General features: G+C 37.9%; 1 protein-coding gene across 2 annotated transcripts in view; it reads right to left on the minus strand.

Moving 5' to 3' along the window:
* Positions 1 to 11,447: 11,447 nt before the first annotated feature.
* Positions 11,448 to 16,351, minus strand: part of GAS2L3 (growth arrest specific 2 like 3) — a 39,375-nt gene continuing 34,471 nt past the window's right edge. The window contains exons 8-9 of one of the 2 annotated variants that reach the window (XM_019732206.3): positions 14,983 to 15,090; positions 11,448 to 13,471 (exon numbers count right to left, since the gene is read on the minus strand). In XM_019732206.3, coding sequence (XP_019587765.3) covers positions 12,167 to 13,471; positions 14,983 to 15,090 — 1,413 coding nt within the window. In that variant the 3' untranslated portion in view covers positions 11,448 to 12,166. The remainder of the gene's footprint in view (positions 13,472 to 14,982; positions 15,091 to 16,351) is intronic. The other variant, XM_019732207.3, reaches the window with a different exon arrangement.

Raw genomic sequence — 16,351 nt, forward strand, 5'->3', positions numbered from 1 at the left:
GTCACAATGCTGGTAGATGGTTCCCTAAAAGGCAAACCCAACCATGTCATTCCTGTTTTATATCTATCAGCAGCCTCCATACACCTCACAATAAAATCCAAGCTCCAAAATACGGTTCACAAGGCCCCACACGTCCCAGCTTTGCCCACCTGTGCCCCTGCCCTCAGGACTCTGCATTCCAAGCCATGAATGAGGTTTCACGTTTCCATACCTCCGCATCCTGCCACTCTACCTACTCAAACATGTTTCCCTGAATGTCTGGAAACTCCTGTTCTCCCACCAAGCTCCAGCTACTGCATTAGGTTCGTGGAGAAGCCTTTTCTGGACACTTAAGAGAAATCACCACTCATTCCCAGTGAACATCTTCATATACTCACCACACTGTGTTTGTAGTGATGCTTACAAGTGTGTCTTCCCTTCTAAAGAGTAGGCTTTTTGACAGCATAATCTGTATCAAACCATGTGCGTAGATAGCACTTTCATTAGACTGCAAATTCTGTAAAGGCTTGACCCATATCTATTTTGTGCATCATTATTCAAGGCTGAGCACATACAGGCAATTAATAAATCTTTGTTGAATTTATGGAAGATAGCAAGTACTTAATACATGTTGAATGAATGAGTCGCAAATGTTAGGTCATCGGAGGGGAGTTGAGCTAAAATTTCCATCCACCTAGGGATTCATATTTTTTTGACTCATTGCCTGTTGATTAAAAATTGTAAAGCTAGCCATCTGCAGAAGCCAGTTTATACAATACATAGTGTCCCCTTTGTGATATGCCTACTGTTGCGTGCTTCACACTCAGGCATTTAGTTGGTACATCTGTGTTGCTGAAGATGGTGATGATATCACGTAACAGCAAGTGTCCTCAGTTAGTGATTCAAGAGCTGGAAGTATTAAAGGGCTTACTAACTGTCTCAGTCTCACGCCCTAGAAGATACAAAATCTTCCGGTTTACTGCTCTCACTCAGAGGCTTTTTCCTTCTCAGCCAACACTTCTTTTTTTGTGTGCACATTTCATCAATACCAGTTGCAAGCGAGGTCAAAGCCATTTAACTTCAAATAAAGCCAGCCAGAGCATAGGACCTTGAAATTTAAAACCACAAAGTGAGTACAAAGTGAACAGTCATTTTATGTACTTTCTGGACATCACAGATTTCTTTTCAGACCAAAGGTCGTTACATGGGGTGCTCTCCTGCAAGTTGAGAAGAAAAGGGGAACATTAGAACAGCCCAACACCTCATTCATGTGTGCATGCTGTAAAACCCAGCACAGTGTTCAGGCCCTAGCAGGTCCGCACTTGAATGAACGAATGAATGTTATGGTACCAAAGATGGCAACCACACAAAATGTAGGAGAAAAGCAACTTTTTTGTTGCTCTTATTCTTGTGAATTATTTCACATTGTAGCTTGATTTTGTTTGAAGAGAGTCCAAGCATTTCCTTCCTGTTTCTGATATTTCATAGCTCTAAATTATACTTTAAGTCCTCCTTTTCCTTCTATAACTTCCCTTTTGCTCCCTGAACAAAGGCCAGAATCTTGGCCAGGCCTTCAGGTTTTACACAGTGTGGATCCTTTCCCCACTCTGCAAGCACCTCACACTGCAGCCCAAGGGAACTCTCTGCTATCTCCACATGTTCCAGAATTTCCCACCTGTGCCTTTCCTCACACAATGCCTCCAGCTGGAGAGCACTTTTGTGCTGGCTACAGAATGAGGTGGCAGGATTCAGAGCTTCCGCTATGGTTCAAGACAGGCTCCACCACTTACTATGGTCAACTTGGAGTGAGTTACTTGTGCTGGTGGGTTGCTTGCTTGCTCCCAGACACACCCCTTTCCCTGCCCCTGCTCCCTCCCCTCTGAGTCCTACAGGCTGTGTTTTCCAGACCCAGGTCGGCCAATGGAAGGCAACAACCAGTAGGTCATTAGAAGACAGGAAAAGGAGAAGCCACAGCGTTTCTCCTTTCTCACTGCCTTAGGCAGCATCTCTGGCAGCAGCTGCATCATTTTCTTGGCTCCAGCTCCCGCCAGACAGGCCTGCTGTGGTTTCAACTTCCTGGGATGGGAAGACAGGGAAGGAGTCCCCAGGATCTCAGCTGAGCCCTGAATTCTGCTGTGCCTGAAGCAGTAGGATGTACCCTCTTCGATTCTCACTTATGTGGGCCAATACATTCTTTTAAGCTTCAGCTATTCGGCTTGGGTCTTTCCATCACTAGCGGCAAATAGTCTTCATTAGTTTAATCCCTCAAGTAAGAAGTAACTTCTCACCTATCAAGTAGGTAGGAGAAAAACTGTTCTTAAATCACTATAAGGCAAGGAAAGGCTACTTGGGGTAGGAGACATAGAAGCGCAGAAGATGGAGGGTGACGTCCATTATGATGTGTGAAGAGACAGAGCCAAGGCATCTGGCTTTTATTCAGGTTGGAATGGGAAGCCAAGGAAGTTTTCTGAGCAGTGATGTGTCAGGATTCAAGCTGAGCTGTAGGCAGATAACTATGGGCGCAGTGTGGGCTGCAGGGCCCCTGCACAACTCCAGGGGGAGCCATTTACCTAGAATACATCGTGAATGGTGCTGTAGAGTTGTACAATGTGCAGCCTTGAGCCATGGTGAGAAGCTGAAAGTGTGGTCAAAGAGCTATCCGAGGCTACTATCTTCCAGGAGAGAGGTTGAGAAGGCCATGAACTTGGGCAGTAACAGAGGAGAGGGGACGGATTTAAGACACATTCTAAATTAATTTGAAAGTTTCCATGAGCGGAGGAAGGGATGTCATCAGAAATACGGGAGTCAGGAGGAAGAGCAGATTTTGTGAGGATGGAAAGTTCCTTTTCAGATAAGAGATTTTGAGGGAGTAACGGGAGAAAGCTGATTGCTGCTGACAGTGGAACTGGGGCTTGGGGCAATAGGGCTGGAAATAAAGATCTGGAAATCATTCACCCAGAAACGGTGCTGGAAAAAACAGTTTGGAAGAAATTGCACAGAGAGAAAATAGTTGTTAGAGGAAGCTGAGGAATGGTCCTACAGAGTAGCTACGTGGAAAGGGCAGAGAACAAACACAAGTCAGACAACAGGAGTAAGGAGTGAGGGATCAGAGAACGATAAGAAAAATCAGAAGCATGTCAGGAGGATCAAGGGAGAGTTCAAAAAGGAGGGGTTGGCCAGTCTCACACCCCCTTCTCCCCCCCCCCCCCCCCAGTAATCACTGAAGCATTTGTCAAGATGGAGCTTTCGTCAGCCTGGGTCCCTCTACAATGAGCAGACACCCAGGTGACTTGATGGACGTCTAGTATGAAAGAGAGCACGTTTTTTGCTATGAGCCACGAAGAGTGTTTTATTGTTTCTGCAGCAAAGCCTAGCCCATCCTGACCAAATATATGGCGGCCACTTGGAGATGAGGAAGTGGGGAGAAAAAGAAGAGAGAATGTGTAGTCAGAGACTTGAACATGTTTGTAGGATCAAGGGGGAAATCCGGGAAAGAGAGAAATTGAAGATGTAAGAGAGGGTGTAGTTGGTTGGTCTTGGCTCTGGGCGAGACCAGTGGCTGTGTTACACCTGTGCAGGTACATCAGCACACCACACACCAGGCCACCGGGTATGTGGCCGACACCTAACTATGAGACATTCGTGATGGGCATCACCAGCACATTTTTCTGCCCTATGAATCACTTCTGTGGGAAGCTAAAGAGGTGATGATTAAGCATTTATCTAAGATGATTTATTGTCAGGCCTTCTTTCACAAACAGAGGGATGGAAGAAATATCTCAGTGCCTCAGCTTTGTCATCTGTAAAACAGGGATAATAGAATATACCTCCTAGCGTTGTAAAAATTAAATGAGTTACTATATGCAAAGCACTTAGAACTTCGTCTGGCACAAAGTGAGTTCTATTTAAGTGTGATCGCAGAACCCCTTCAGGTTTTAGGAAGAAGTTCTAAATATGGGGATGAAATCACTAGTAACTTTTTTCTTTTTGCAACCATTTAAATCAGGAAAAACTGAAAAGGCCAGCAAAGTTCTGCTGTCCTAGGAGGCACACAGGCGTGGTAAGCAATGAATATATTTGACACCTCTATCGGTTTCAAAGTTAGTGTTGTTAATCAATCTTAATTCATCTTGTATACAGTTGTGCCATTTCATCTAATTCGAATTTCTTAGGAGGAAAAAAACAGACAAGGAACAGGTAAAAAGCCCATGAACACTTTCAAGGAGTCATTGAAAGTCATATTGGGACAGAGTTTCAGGGATAGGAATGATTATGGCTGATAACAGAAACTCTGGACATTTCAGACTGTGTCTACAAAACACCAAAACTACCAACAGAAAAAGTCAGCCAATCTATTGTTTTATCTACATGTTTCCCAGGCACTAGTTTGACAAATCTTATTGAGCTTATTTTGACACTGTAACAGAATGGTTGGAATGGCTTCTCTAGAAATCGGGGAGTGAGGGTCTAGAACGTTTTATCTCCCACTCAGAAAAGGGCTTTGGGAGATCCCAAATGGGCCAATTCACGGAAGTCTCCAGGATCCAGGCATAAAACAAAACTCGCTGATCTGGACATCATTGATATTCATCCTCAGTAGCATCCAGTATTTGAGCATTTCCAGCCATCAAAAGTGCAGATTTGGATTTGAAAGAACCCAGGGAACATATCTGCATCATATTGGTCTCAATGACCTTGAAAGAAAAGGTCAATGCTGGAAAATGATGGCTCCTTGATGCAAGACACCTCCCCAGGTAGCTCAGACCAAATTCAACCATATACTGGACTTGTTTTCCAAGAGTATTAGACAAATCAATCATGCATAGCCTTTTAAGGAAAACTGCCTGGCTGCAGCTTCTGCTAAGACAAGTGAACCAAGCTACTTCTTCCATCAAGGTAACCATGCTCTAGACCATGTGACTAATTTGTTCACCATGCTGATTGATCAAGGGGATAGACATGGGATCTAAGGGCAGTCAATTCATTGGTTAAGCAGTAACATGGGCAGTAACCTAAAAAAATCAGCCTGAAAAGTAACAATGGTAATTAAGTCAATCAAATTCTCTCTTGAGACTGAACCGGCACATAATATTAGGTAGTTTGGGGGGCAGGGTGTAGGGAGATACAAAACACACACAGAGAAGCAGAAACTTGGAGGCTGGCTAGAGTATGTTCATGGCCGAGCACCAGAATGAAAGGGTGGGAAATCAGGCTGCCGAAGGGAGATGAGATTAGCTCTTTTTGTGAGCCTCACTGTACAGGTATTGCTGGGTCGCTGCCAGATTCCTGTTGTCCTTTTGGTTTCGTGTATCCCATGAAACAACCCATTATTAGAGAAAGTTGAAGTGACTCTGTCTCTTGCAATCAAAAGAGATGACCTAACACACCAGGTCTTCCCAGGATGCCTATGGGTCTCTTGGGGTTACAGGCCAGCCAGGCATATGCTTCAAAGGTCCACAAGGTGTGTGACTCACAGCAATGCTTTTTATAGGACAAATTTTTGTTATCTGCTGGAGCAGCAGGACAAGGCACTGAGATGTCAAACCACAGGGAGCAGTTGCTCGAAGCTGTGTTCCTCCGACATAACTGAGGTGGCTGGAGGGAGACCAAATATTCCATAGAGTTATGGAAGCATCCTTGTAGTAGAGACGTGCGTATCTTGATTTTTAAAGCAAAGGCTTACCCAGAGAAAGCTCAGATGCCCTTGTTTCCAATCCCTTGTTTAGGATTTGATTCTTACTGCTCTATTTTCTGAGTAACAATTGGTAGTAATTTTCATTTTCTTTTATGGGCTCCTGATCTGAAGAAATGAGAAAAGACAAGCCGTTCTCATCAAGGTATTTTATCCCATGGGTAAAATCAATCACAAAGAAATGAATGGGCTACAAAGAGAACACCACACTTGTTTTTTTAAATCATTTGAATGAAGATTTTTCTCCCGGAGAGCGTGACCGGTCATACCACTGTATCCCGAGCACATAGCATAGTGGTTGGCTCAGGGCCGGCACTCAGAAAAATCGCTAGATGAGCAAATGAATGGACTGATGTTTCACTGCATTGTGGTCGAATAGGTCACTTTAGAACCAATCACAAATACAGGCAATACAAGGAATCTGCTGGGACAGACCTACTGCCTTTAGGACCCACTGGAGAGGCCAGCAACTGGGGCGAGTCACATGACCCCTGGGACAATTACCACTACCATCTTGACTTCTCGGAGGCTCAGAGGTTGGTTTTCACTCTGCAGCTAACAGGCTCCATCAACAAACTCCCTGGCCTGCATTTCCTCATCTCTTCGAAGGAATTAGGTAGCAGCAGGAGCCTTGCTAATAACCTAATTCTGTATGTCATGCTCTCACAACCCTGACAATAATTATTTTACAACAAAAAACATGGATAGTAAGAGGAACTTTCTAACACTTTCTTCTGTAAAACTGCAGCATTCTGTTGTGTTAATGTAAGAAAAGAAATCCGTACCTTCAAGGCCGCTCTGCTCTGCTCGCCATTCCTCTCCAAAAATAAGGTCACGTTTGCAGCTTCTTGAAACTCTTACCGTATTTTCTCAGGAAAGGTCTTTTCACAGTGGGTGGATCAACAATTTGAACTAGAAGTTCACTTTATATGCACAGACGTTTATTTCCATCAGTAAAAGGCTTTTTTTCCTTCCCTCCTTCCACACTTAGGCATTAAACGCAGAAGATGCAATTGTGAACAAGTGAGACATAGAGTTCCCATCCTAGGTTTGGTGAGGGATTTAGGTAAGTGGGAAATAGTTTTAGGTGCCATACAATGACAGGAAAAGTGTAAGTTGGGAAGAAAGTACACTGGACGCATCCAACCCAGGCTTGGAGGGTCTGGAAAGTTTGAGTAAGTGATGTTTAAGCTGTGACAGGAAAGGTACCTGTGAGCCAAGTGAAGGGATTGGGGATAGACAGGGTCAAGTCAGAAGAATAGTGCCTCTGAGGACTTCACTCTTCTCCCTTCTTAACTTGCCCTTTGAGCTCCACTGATTTCAAAAGCTGGAGTTCTCAGCAGTGTTGACTTTTTTTTTTTTTTTAAACCTGTAGGGAGACCTAGAACTTCAAACATTGTTTTTGTTGATGTTTAAGGTAAATGCAAACTATTGCAAATTGCTGTTTAAAGGCACTTACCTTCATTTCACCTCAGTGCTTAGGATTAAAATTTTAAATGTCACGTTCCACTCTTGCGATACACACCACAGTTTGGCCTATTCTTCCACAGCTGTGTTTTGGGTTCCCGAGCACCTAGCATGCTGGGATGCATTATTGGAGGGGTCTACATGACATAACTCTGTATCACATTTTCGGGGCTGTGTGAGAAAAATTTAAATTTATTTATTCCTTTTGGAAGGAGCATATGAACCTGCTCACTCAGAGGACAACCACTTACTTTTAAATGCTTTTGAAAATGGAGATTCCAGGGCCACCTACAGTAGTATCTTTTACTGTTATCTATTTCCATTGCACTGTCAGGAAATTGATTTTAATTGTTAACATAAGTATTTTGTACTAGATTTAACTTCTTTTCCTCATCATTCATCCAGCAAACTCCCAGAGCACTGTCCTGAGGATCAAATGTAATACTTCATTATTCCAAGAACAACACTTTGAACATAGGTAAGTGCTTTATAAATGTTAAATTAAAAACATAAGAATACACTAATCTCTAAATCAATTCAAGCTTAGAATATTTAAAATAAAGTGTAGTTCAAAAACAATTAAATCAAGCTTTTTCTCAGAAGAAATAAAGAAGCAGCAGGATGTGACACTCCCGTGGATTTTTAAAATGATGCCACTCAGGTCCTATTTTCTTTATCATATTAACATGAAAAGCAGATCAAGTTTGTGTAAAAGATAAAACTAAATTTATCCTTTAAACAAAATTCAATTAGTCAATCCTAGTAGGTAGTTTCTACTGTCAGCTTTCTTGAGCATTCATTTCCTCCTCTATTAAAAGGAGTTCATTTATTAACAGATATTTACTGAATGCCTACTATGTTCCAGGCGTTGGTTTAGGCTTTGGAAACACAGTGGTAAACAAAACAGATGCAATTTCAGTCTTTATGGTGCTTCTATTCTAATAAAGACAACACTATATCATGGAATTGTTCAGAAGATGGGATGTTAATATAATTGCTTTGTGAGTTGCAAAGTGCTATATAAACCCAAGGTTCTTAAATGTGACAACTGTTTTACTCTTTTTTATCTCCCATAACTCAGTAGGCTTTAGTAAATCGTGATTTGAGTAGATATTTCAACTCTGCTATGTTTGACCACTAGGGGGCCTCAACAAGTCATACCCAACACTAATCCATTCTATTTATTACATTCTTTCATTCCAATATAAGTTGTGAGACAATTTATCAAATGTCATTTAAGAAAGTTGGACATATTAAATAAAATGTATTATATGAAACTCTAAAAGACTAGCCACAAAAGGTTAATTATAATAGATAACACATACCATGTACCCACAAATCATGCAATAAGTATTGTGCTGTTCCTGACAGAATACAGAAAACTAAGAAATACTGTATATTAATGTTTTATCACTGTAATCTCTCAAAACAAACCACTTCATCACCATCCATACTTCATTTAAGATAAATCAATGTCTACATAATTTTTAATGGCTGCCTGGCATTCTATTTTATGTTTATACCAATATTAATGATGTGCTGTGATTAACATCCTTTTAGCTAAATTTTTGCATGTGTTATTTCTTCAAGATCAAGTCTTATTGTGTTTTTCTACAAGAACAACACAGCATATTTGCAGGAAAACAGTTCAAATTTAATATGTCTTTATATCTTCAAATTTACCAGCAAATGTTTTGTTAATATTTTCAAAAAATTAGCCAAAATCTCAAAACATAAATTTAATTTAAAAATTTTACATTCACAAAGGTTAGGAAAAGTTAGTAAGAATTTTATCCAAGTGGCGCTTTTGTGTTTTCTTTTTTTTTGAAACATCACAGGAAGTACATATTGAATTAACTGCTTTTTATAATTGCCCTGATCATGAATATAGGAAAAATAGTTTTCAAGAATATTCTAACTGTATTTAACTGTGAAATTAAAACAGAGTTAAAGAAATTGAAAATTCCTACTAGCAGTAACCTTCTGTGAACATAATACTTGTGTTATCTCTAGAATTCTGCTTTAATAACTGATAAATTATTTCTATTACCTGAGAAATTATTTCTATTACCTGAGATTATTAAATATAAGTCTAGCCATACTAAGACAAATTTCTAGCAGATATAGCAATTTGGAGATCAAATACTGTTACTTAATAGCATAACCTTATAATATCCTGGGTGCAGTGAAATAAGTTCCAAAAGTATAAAGAAAGCAATTTAAATAGGAATAAAATTAAAACTATTCTCCAATATGAATGCTTCATATATGCAATTTCTCACATGAACCAAGCGATCAGCACACACAGAAGAAACAAACTGAGAACTTGGTATATATGTTCAAATTTTAATACTTGAGAAAATATAAGTTAAAATCTGATACAAACACTGCTGGCTCAAGAAAATATACACAAATTTGTATTCAAAGAGTCAGTATGTGAACCTGGATATAAGAATGTATCATAACAGCCTGTTATGGAAGCCTTTTAAAGAAGCAATCGTTTTTTAAATCAGTAGAAATAGATTACAGAAGGAACAGTAACTTTTTTCTCAAAAAATTTCCTTTATCAATAACTATAAACTCGGTGTGGAGAGGGAAGTTAGAGGTCACCTAACTTATCAAGGCATATTGAAGATATAAGCCTAAACATCTAATGTAAGACCAATGCAAAAATAATCGGAATTTCATTTTCCTCTGGAGAGTAATTTGACATATTAGTTATGTTAACAATTATGGCAAAAACAAAAAAAAACAAAACAACCTTATTCCATTATTTTTTGAAAGTACATTACTATTTCCTCTGGTTACTTCAGTAATCTAAACTTAATATTAACTTACTAAATATTAAATGAAAATCTTATATATTCTTGCACTAATATTCAGAAGTGAAAACATCTTTCCATCTTCAATATATTTTTAAAATTGTGAAAATGATTAGAGGCCCTAGCTCTTTAACATTTCAAAGTACATATCTTTCAGCCATTGTTTATTTTTTAAAAATGTATATTTTGGAAAGGTAATCTATATATAATTAAAAATTCATTCAACATGAATATAATTGGAGAAATTCCCTACTGAGGAAGAAATAAGGCTATTTATAATGTAATTTCCAATTTTTCAAAAAAAACAGTTCTTGGATTTTGTGCCAGATGTCTGTGGGATACTTTTACTTCTGACGACTCTCAACACAAAGGTTATTGTTGACATACTGTAAAGTCTACTTGGATTATAGGTTGGCTGTAGTATCATTTACTTTTAAGTTCTAGAAGTTACTGATAAAGAAGTATTGTTTCATCTCACAAGGGAATAAACACCTTCTTGAAAGTAAAATTCTTCCTCTTTGAAAGATGCATTAAATATTTCTGACCACTAAAAATGTAAAGCTTCTAGCATTTCTCTAACATTAACTTCACTTTCCAAAGATGTTTGTATTCCCTCTCTCAATGCCCAGATCAACAGTAGAACTAAACCAAATATTTGGTTCTTTCAAGGGAAGCATCAATTATTCCAAAATCTGGCTTGCATATATCTTTTATTTTAACTGTATTGCTCAGACAAAAGATCACTTAGTTTTATATAGTTTTCTTACTTTATAATCTATGGAACATTAGTAGTCAGCTTAAGATGCTTGTTCCATGATTGCACATTTGTGTAAACCATTATTTTTCTTTAGAAAACACATTGTAGTTTAAAATAGAAAAACACAAACCTCACTATTGAATATAACAACCTGTGATAACTGATAATACTGTAAAGTTATTAAACATACCCCTAAAACTTCTGAAAGTACATTAGTAATTTTTTAAATAGTCACAATCTATTAAAAAACAAATTATTTACAAACTATGAAGTCACACATGATCTAGATATAGATATGTTCCTCAGAGAATCTGCCCACAGAGCAGAAAATGCTGCATACGCACTGTTCACTTGCCATTGAAAACTTGAAGGAAACATGATTTTATACAAGAAAATTACTGTTAGTTGGAAGAATCTAATTAAAACTGGCATTGTGCTATCTGAAGAAAAATAACCACCCGACAGAATTTTTATATAGCACCATTCTCAGATTCTTTATCACTTTAAAAATTGTTAAAATGTAATTCTGATTTAAAACATTAATGTAAAAATTCATATCTGCATTCACAGGAAACTGCATTATTAAAAAGTACTTTAATACGCTGTAAGTTTCTAAATCAGTTTCCCCTTTCACATTGCACAACATCCATCCATCTAAAATATAAGGTGTAAATTCTTATGATATATGAAAAATCTTGTTTACCAAATTTGTTTACCTTTCAATACCTTATTTTTTTCTTTCTTTCTTCTTCTTTTTTTCTACCAAAAATGTTGGTAATAAAATACTACCAATGTTAATATAAGCCAGTTAAAAAATCAGTTTCTTCTGATTTGGAAAGCTTAAAAAAAAAGTAGTAAGAATTTCACCAAACCCAGAATAATGCCAAGCTAATCTTCAGCAGCCACTGGTACTTGGTATTGTATGATCAGCAATCCTGATCAGAAACTTACATCACATGTCGTGTGTAAAACAAGTGCCAAACCATTGCTAAACCGTTTTTACCAAAATAATTAATATTAAGAGTACCCTCATTGCTATTAGCAGGTATATCACCTATCTATATAAACCTATACTTAATACAGATTCAAAAATATAGCAAATATAGTTATAGCTCTAGTAGTGTTATTTGACTTTACATTTCCATTAAAGGGTGGATATTAATGAAGATTCTATGGAAGGAAAATCAGATAAACGTCGATAATCTTGTGGTGATTTTACAATTCACCACGGGCACCTCAAAAGGGTACCTTCTGGCAAATTCAGGTATGTAAATCCTACTGAACCCTCCCTCACCCCAATCTCTATCCCCATCCCGACCCCCAATCCCAATACTATTGTACTTAATGTCTGAACTTATTTGGACAAACACAAATAGGAGAACCTTTTAAGGTGTGAAGCTAACAGTCACTTTCTTCCTTTCCTGTTTTCTTAAAATAGCACATTTGTATTTATTTTCTAGGTTTCTTACTTCCAGTCATAACAAAATAATGGTCATTGTCTTCCTTTTTCTTTGCAGTAGGTTTTTTGTCTCCACTGACAGTGTCCTTACTAGATGAGGGTGATTTCCTGGTTGAAGCTGGGGCTTTGCCACCTTTGAGGGGCCCTTTGGCTGCATACTGGCTCTTAGTGGCAGTCTGTGCTGCCTTTGGTACAGTTTGTATTTTGGCAGAAGACTGAGGAAGACTCATGATGGACAGTGGGGTACGGCCAGGGGACTTGGAGGAGCTGGGTCCTATATTCTGGGATGTACTTTGACTCTGAGGCTGCTTTTGTGAAACTATATTCTTATCTTTTGATTCCTCTGCAGCTTTTGCAAGAGCAACTGAGGATACAGCAAGTGGCTGGTTTAATTTCAAGGCTGACTTGAGTTTCTGTGCTGGCACCATCCCTGCTGATGGGGCTCCATCAGATGGCTGAGACCGAGTTCCTAGACCTGTGGTTATGGTTTTGGAACTGGATTGTGTAATTTTTGTAGGGGTCTGGGCAGAAGGAGAAGGTTTAGGTAGCTCTCGACACTTTGATGATGAATTTAAATGTGCAGTTGAGTGAGATACTGCATTATCCCTGGAAGATATGTAATTGTGTTTCAAGTGCTTTGGTTCCGTTTTTCCAGAATGCTTATTTGGCAAAAGTGTAGACTCAGGCACATCTCTTGACTTCTGGGCTGGAATAAACTTGGCCTTCCGAGTATTAGGTGATGAGATATCGTTTCTCAATGACACCGATACACAAGGTGCAGTTCTCGATAAAGCTGGTGAAGAAATGCTTCTACTTACTGGATTTAAAGAAGCAAGTGAAGATGATGCATTGTTTGAAGGAGCTTGTGGTTTCTTTATTATGCCTTTTGAAGACTTGAGTTTGAGATGAGAAGGCACTGCTGGTGAATTTGGCATTTTAGAACGGACTGACACGGAGCCCAGATTACTTCCTTTCAAGGAAGAGGCCGGCAGCAACACACCTGGTGGACGTACCTGCTTTTCTTTGCTCCTTGGAATACCAACTGGCGTGCCAAGTCTTGGTTTTTGTTTCGGAAACATGCTGACTGCTGACAACGGATTCATTTCAGGAGGCTGAGGTGTTCTGGCAGGCGAATCAGGTGTACTTTCATTAGAAACTCCTTTTTGAAATGCTAGAATTTTTTGTTCTAGCGTAGCAAACTGCAATATTCGACAGGGATCATATTTAAGCAAAAATCCTTGGAGAGTATCCCAGCCTCCACCAACACGGACCATGACATGTTTTCCATGAAGCATCTTTCCCCCAAAAGAAAGTGAAAAATAAAGGTGTAAAACTGTAAGGTTCAGTTACAATTCATTAGCAGTCACAATTTGTGATGTCTGTGATCTGTGAAATTCAGAGTATCTGGCAATAGCTTTACTGTAAATTGACAGTCTCTTCCGTGTATTATTAAAATAAATATAATCCATATCGAATCAAGCAACTAACAAAACAGTATCCTCCAATTTGTAAGAAAGATATTTACACATGACTTGCATCCTAAAAAAATCCAAATTACTAACATACAAAATTGCAAAGGCAATATTGTTCAAAAATTTGAATACTGAAGGAATAAAAGAGAGAGGAGAAATGGGGACTTATAGAACAAAAAAAAATGCCTCATAAAAGCAAATAATTATGAAAGACATAAAAATGACTAAAACTTGTACTTTACAATTTAATAAATTACTTTTATATGTGTTGTATCAATTTAATTTTTCAGAAACTTTGATATAATTTATTGCTAGTTCTTTGCAGATAAGAAAATGATGCCTCTGAGAGATTAAGAAAATTGTCCCAGATCACAGAGCTTGGCCTGGCCTTAAATACATCAGGCTGTCCCCACCCAAATGCTTTTGTGCAGGTAAGATACATCCTGGGTCTGCGAGCGCAGAACAAGCTGGATTTCAGCCCTCTATCCATTCAGCAGGCAAATCTGCACAATTGGATGAGACTGCCCTGAAAATTTTTATTCTAAATCCCATGTGCTATATACACTATTACTACAGCATATTGTCTTAAAAAAAGAAAACTAATTAAAAGAAAGTACAAGTAGATTTTCTGTGTGAATTGGGTGGAGTGTGGGGAGGTAATCACAGTATATGAAATAAAAGAAAAGATGAATGTTGAAATTACATTTTTAAATACTTTGTATTATATTCCTAAATGGGGAATAAAATAGCTCTTGTATCAGAAGTGGACAGAAAGCTGAACAGGTGAAACGTCAATCTCCTTATCAGCAAAGGAGACAATAAATTGCAAACTGCAGATGGGGCAAAGGAAGGAAATGAGTGTGTGTATCAGCATGTTGGTATATGTACTGATGCGTGTCGATGAAAAAAGGTTTTATACTTAAAACACAAAGTTTATGTTATTATAAACTGCAATGTTTCTATTGCCTTTTTTTATTATTGATATTTAACGTTGTTAGGTGTATTTTTTTATTCCTTTTTAGAAAACTTGAAAAATGGAATAAGTTACCTGAGGTATATAAAGATTTTTTTCCCAATTACATTCAGTGCCTAAGTAGACTTAGCTATCTTGTAGTTAGTTGTTTGTTGTGTAAAAGGTGTTTACCTAAATTTGTTATATATTCACGAAAGCAATTATTCTGTATTTTTCCCATACAGTGAAATTCTTTCATTAATAACACCCACTGGTCCATTTTTTTAAAAAAGTAAAAGGAGAGCAAAAGGAGGTTGGTAAAGCAACAACCTATTTTCAAAACAAGATCTGTATGTAAATAGGATGTAAATGGTAGACTTACTCTTATAAAGAGTATTTTATCCCCTAGTCGGTACCGTCCTTCAGATAAGTATTCAACAGAAAATCGATGAGAACAACTACAAGGAGGGTCTTCAGCAATATGTGTAACCTAAGATTCAAAAGAAGTAACAATTAGTGCTGTGACAAAAAGTATTTTGGTTAATGTTAAAATGCAAGGTTATTTGATAGCTGGGAAAATCAAACTCAAGATAAAAATTTCAAGCCAGTTCAATTTTTTATTATTTTTCTCCCTCACTTGTTGACAAATATTGAGATATTTTCTAATCTAATGAAACCAGCAGTGATGAAGTCCGGAGTGGCCCCCTCTCTCCCCCCATGCAATCAGGCTTGGAGTGAGGACATTCACTGACCACTGGAGAAACTCTGTGAATGTGTGAGGCAGTAAAGTCAATTCAAAACATTAAGTCATAGGAAACATGAGTTCATCATTAGCTTCAACTGTATTAAGCCCTGGATTAATATATCTGTGTCAAATCAAAGATAGGGTGAGTCCGATAAAGCTTACGTAAAAATTCTCACTTGTCCCTTAACACTGTGCTAACCTAATATTATGGGGGGATGTCTAGATTTGTTCCAAAGTTACTGTCAAAATAGGCAGAGACATTTATTCACCCAAGATTGGGTAAAATTCTAAAAAATTCAAGAGGCACTTTTCTAAAAGTGCTCACTTTGTTTCAAATGTCTGCTAAGGGTTTTCTCCTCAAGAAGCTTACACAATTTTTAATTGCAGCAAATATCTATGAAATGGTAAAAACTAGAATAAACATACAAAGAAATTGAGGAATTCTATATTGAAAACATAGAAATTAAAATAAATTGGTTAAATGAAAATATCTGTTGAGATATACTTGACTGACAAAAAAATCACATATCAGCCACTATGAAAAGTATTTTGTTTCCCTAAAATTACATTTTGTAAAAAGGACATGAGTATTTTTTCTCAATTACTTGTCACAGAGAGTATATCTAAACAAATTCATTTCACTGAACTTAGGCAGGCTGTTAAAGAAAGTCTCTTCAGATGCCCACTTTAGATGAGCACTAATAGAAATTTATGGTTGTCTTAATTATCTACCCAAAACGAATGAACATATATAAATTCACCAGGGCCTGATCAGAAGGGTCCAGAATTTATCTCCCTACATCATTCATTTAACAAAACAACATGATCATAAATAGAACTGATTTTCATAAGCCATTCAATCAGATTTGTTCACTGCCTGGGTATATGTGCACATTCACACACAAACACAAACACACATACACACACACACACTTCTCACATGCATAAAATGCCTGAAAATAAACTAAAGTTGGGTAAAGAATTTACTATTATTAGAACCACATAC

This window comes from Rhinolophus sinicus, chromosome 1 (assembly GCF_057876585.1).
Source record: "Rhinolophus sinicus isolate RSI-liver-muscle chromosome 1, RSI-T2T, whole genome shotgun sequence".
NCBI lineage: Eukaryota > Metazoa > Chordata > Mammalia > Chiroptera > Rhinolophidae > Rhinolophus > Rhinolophus sinicus.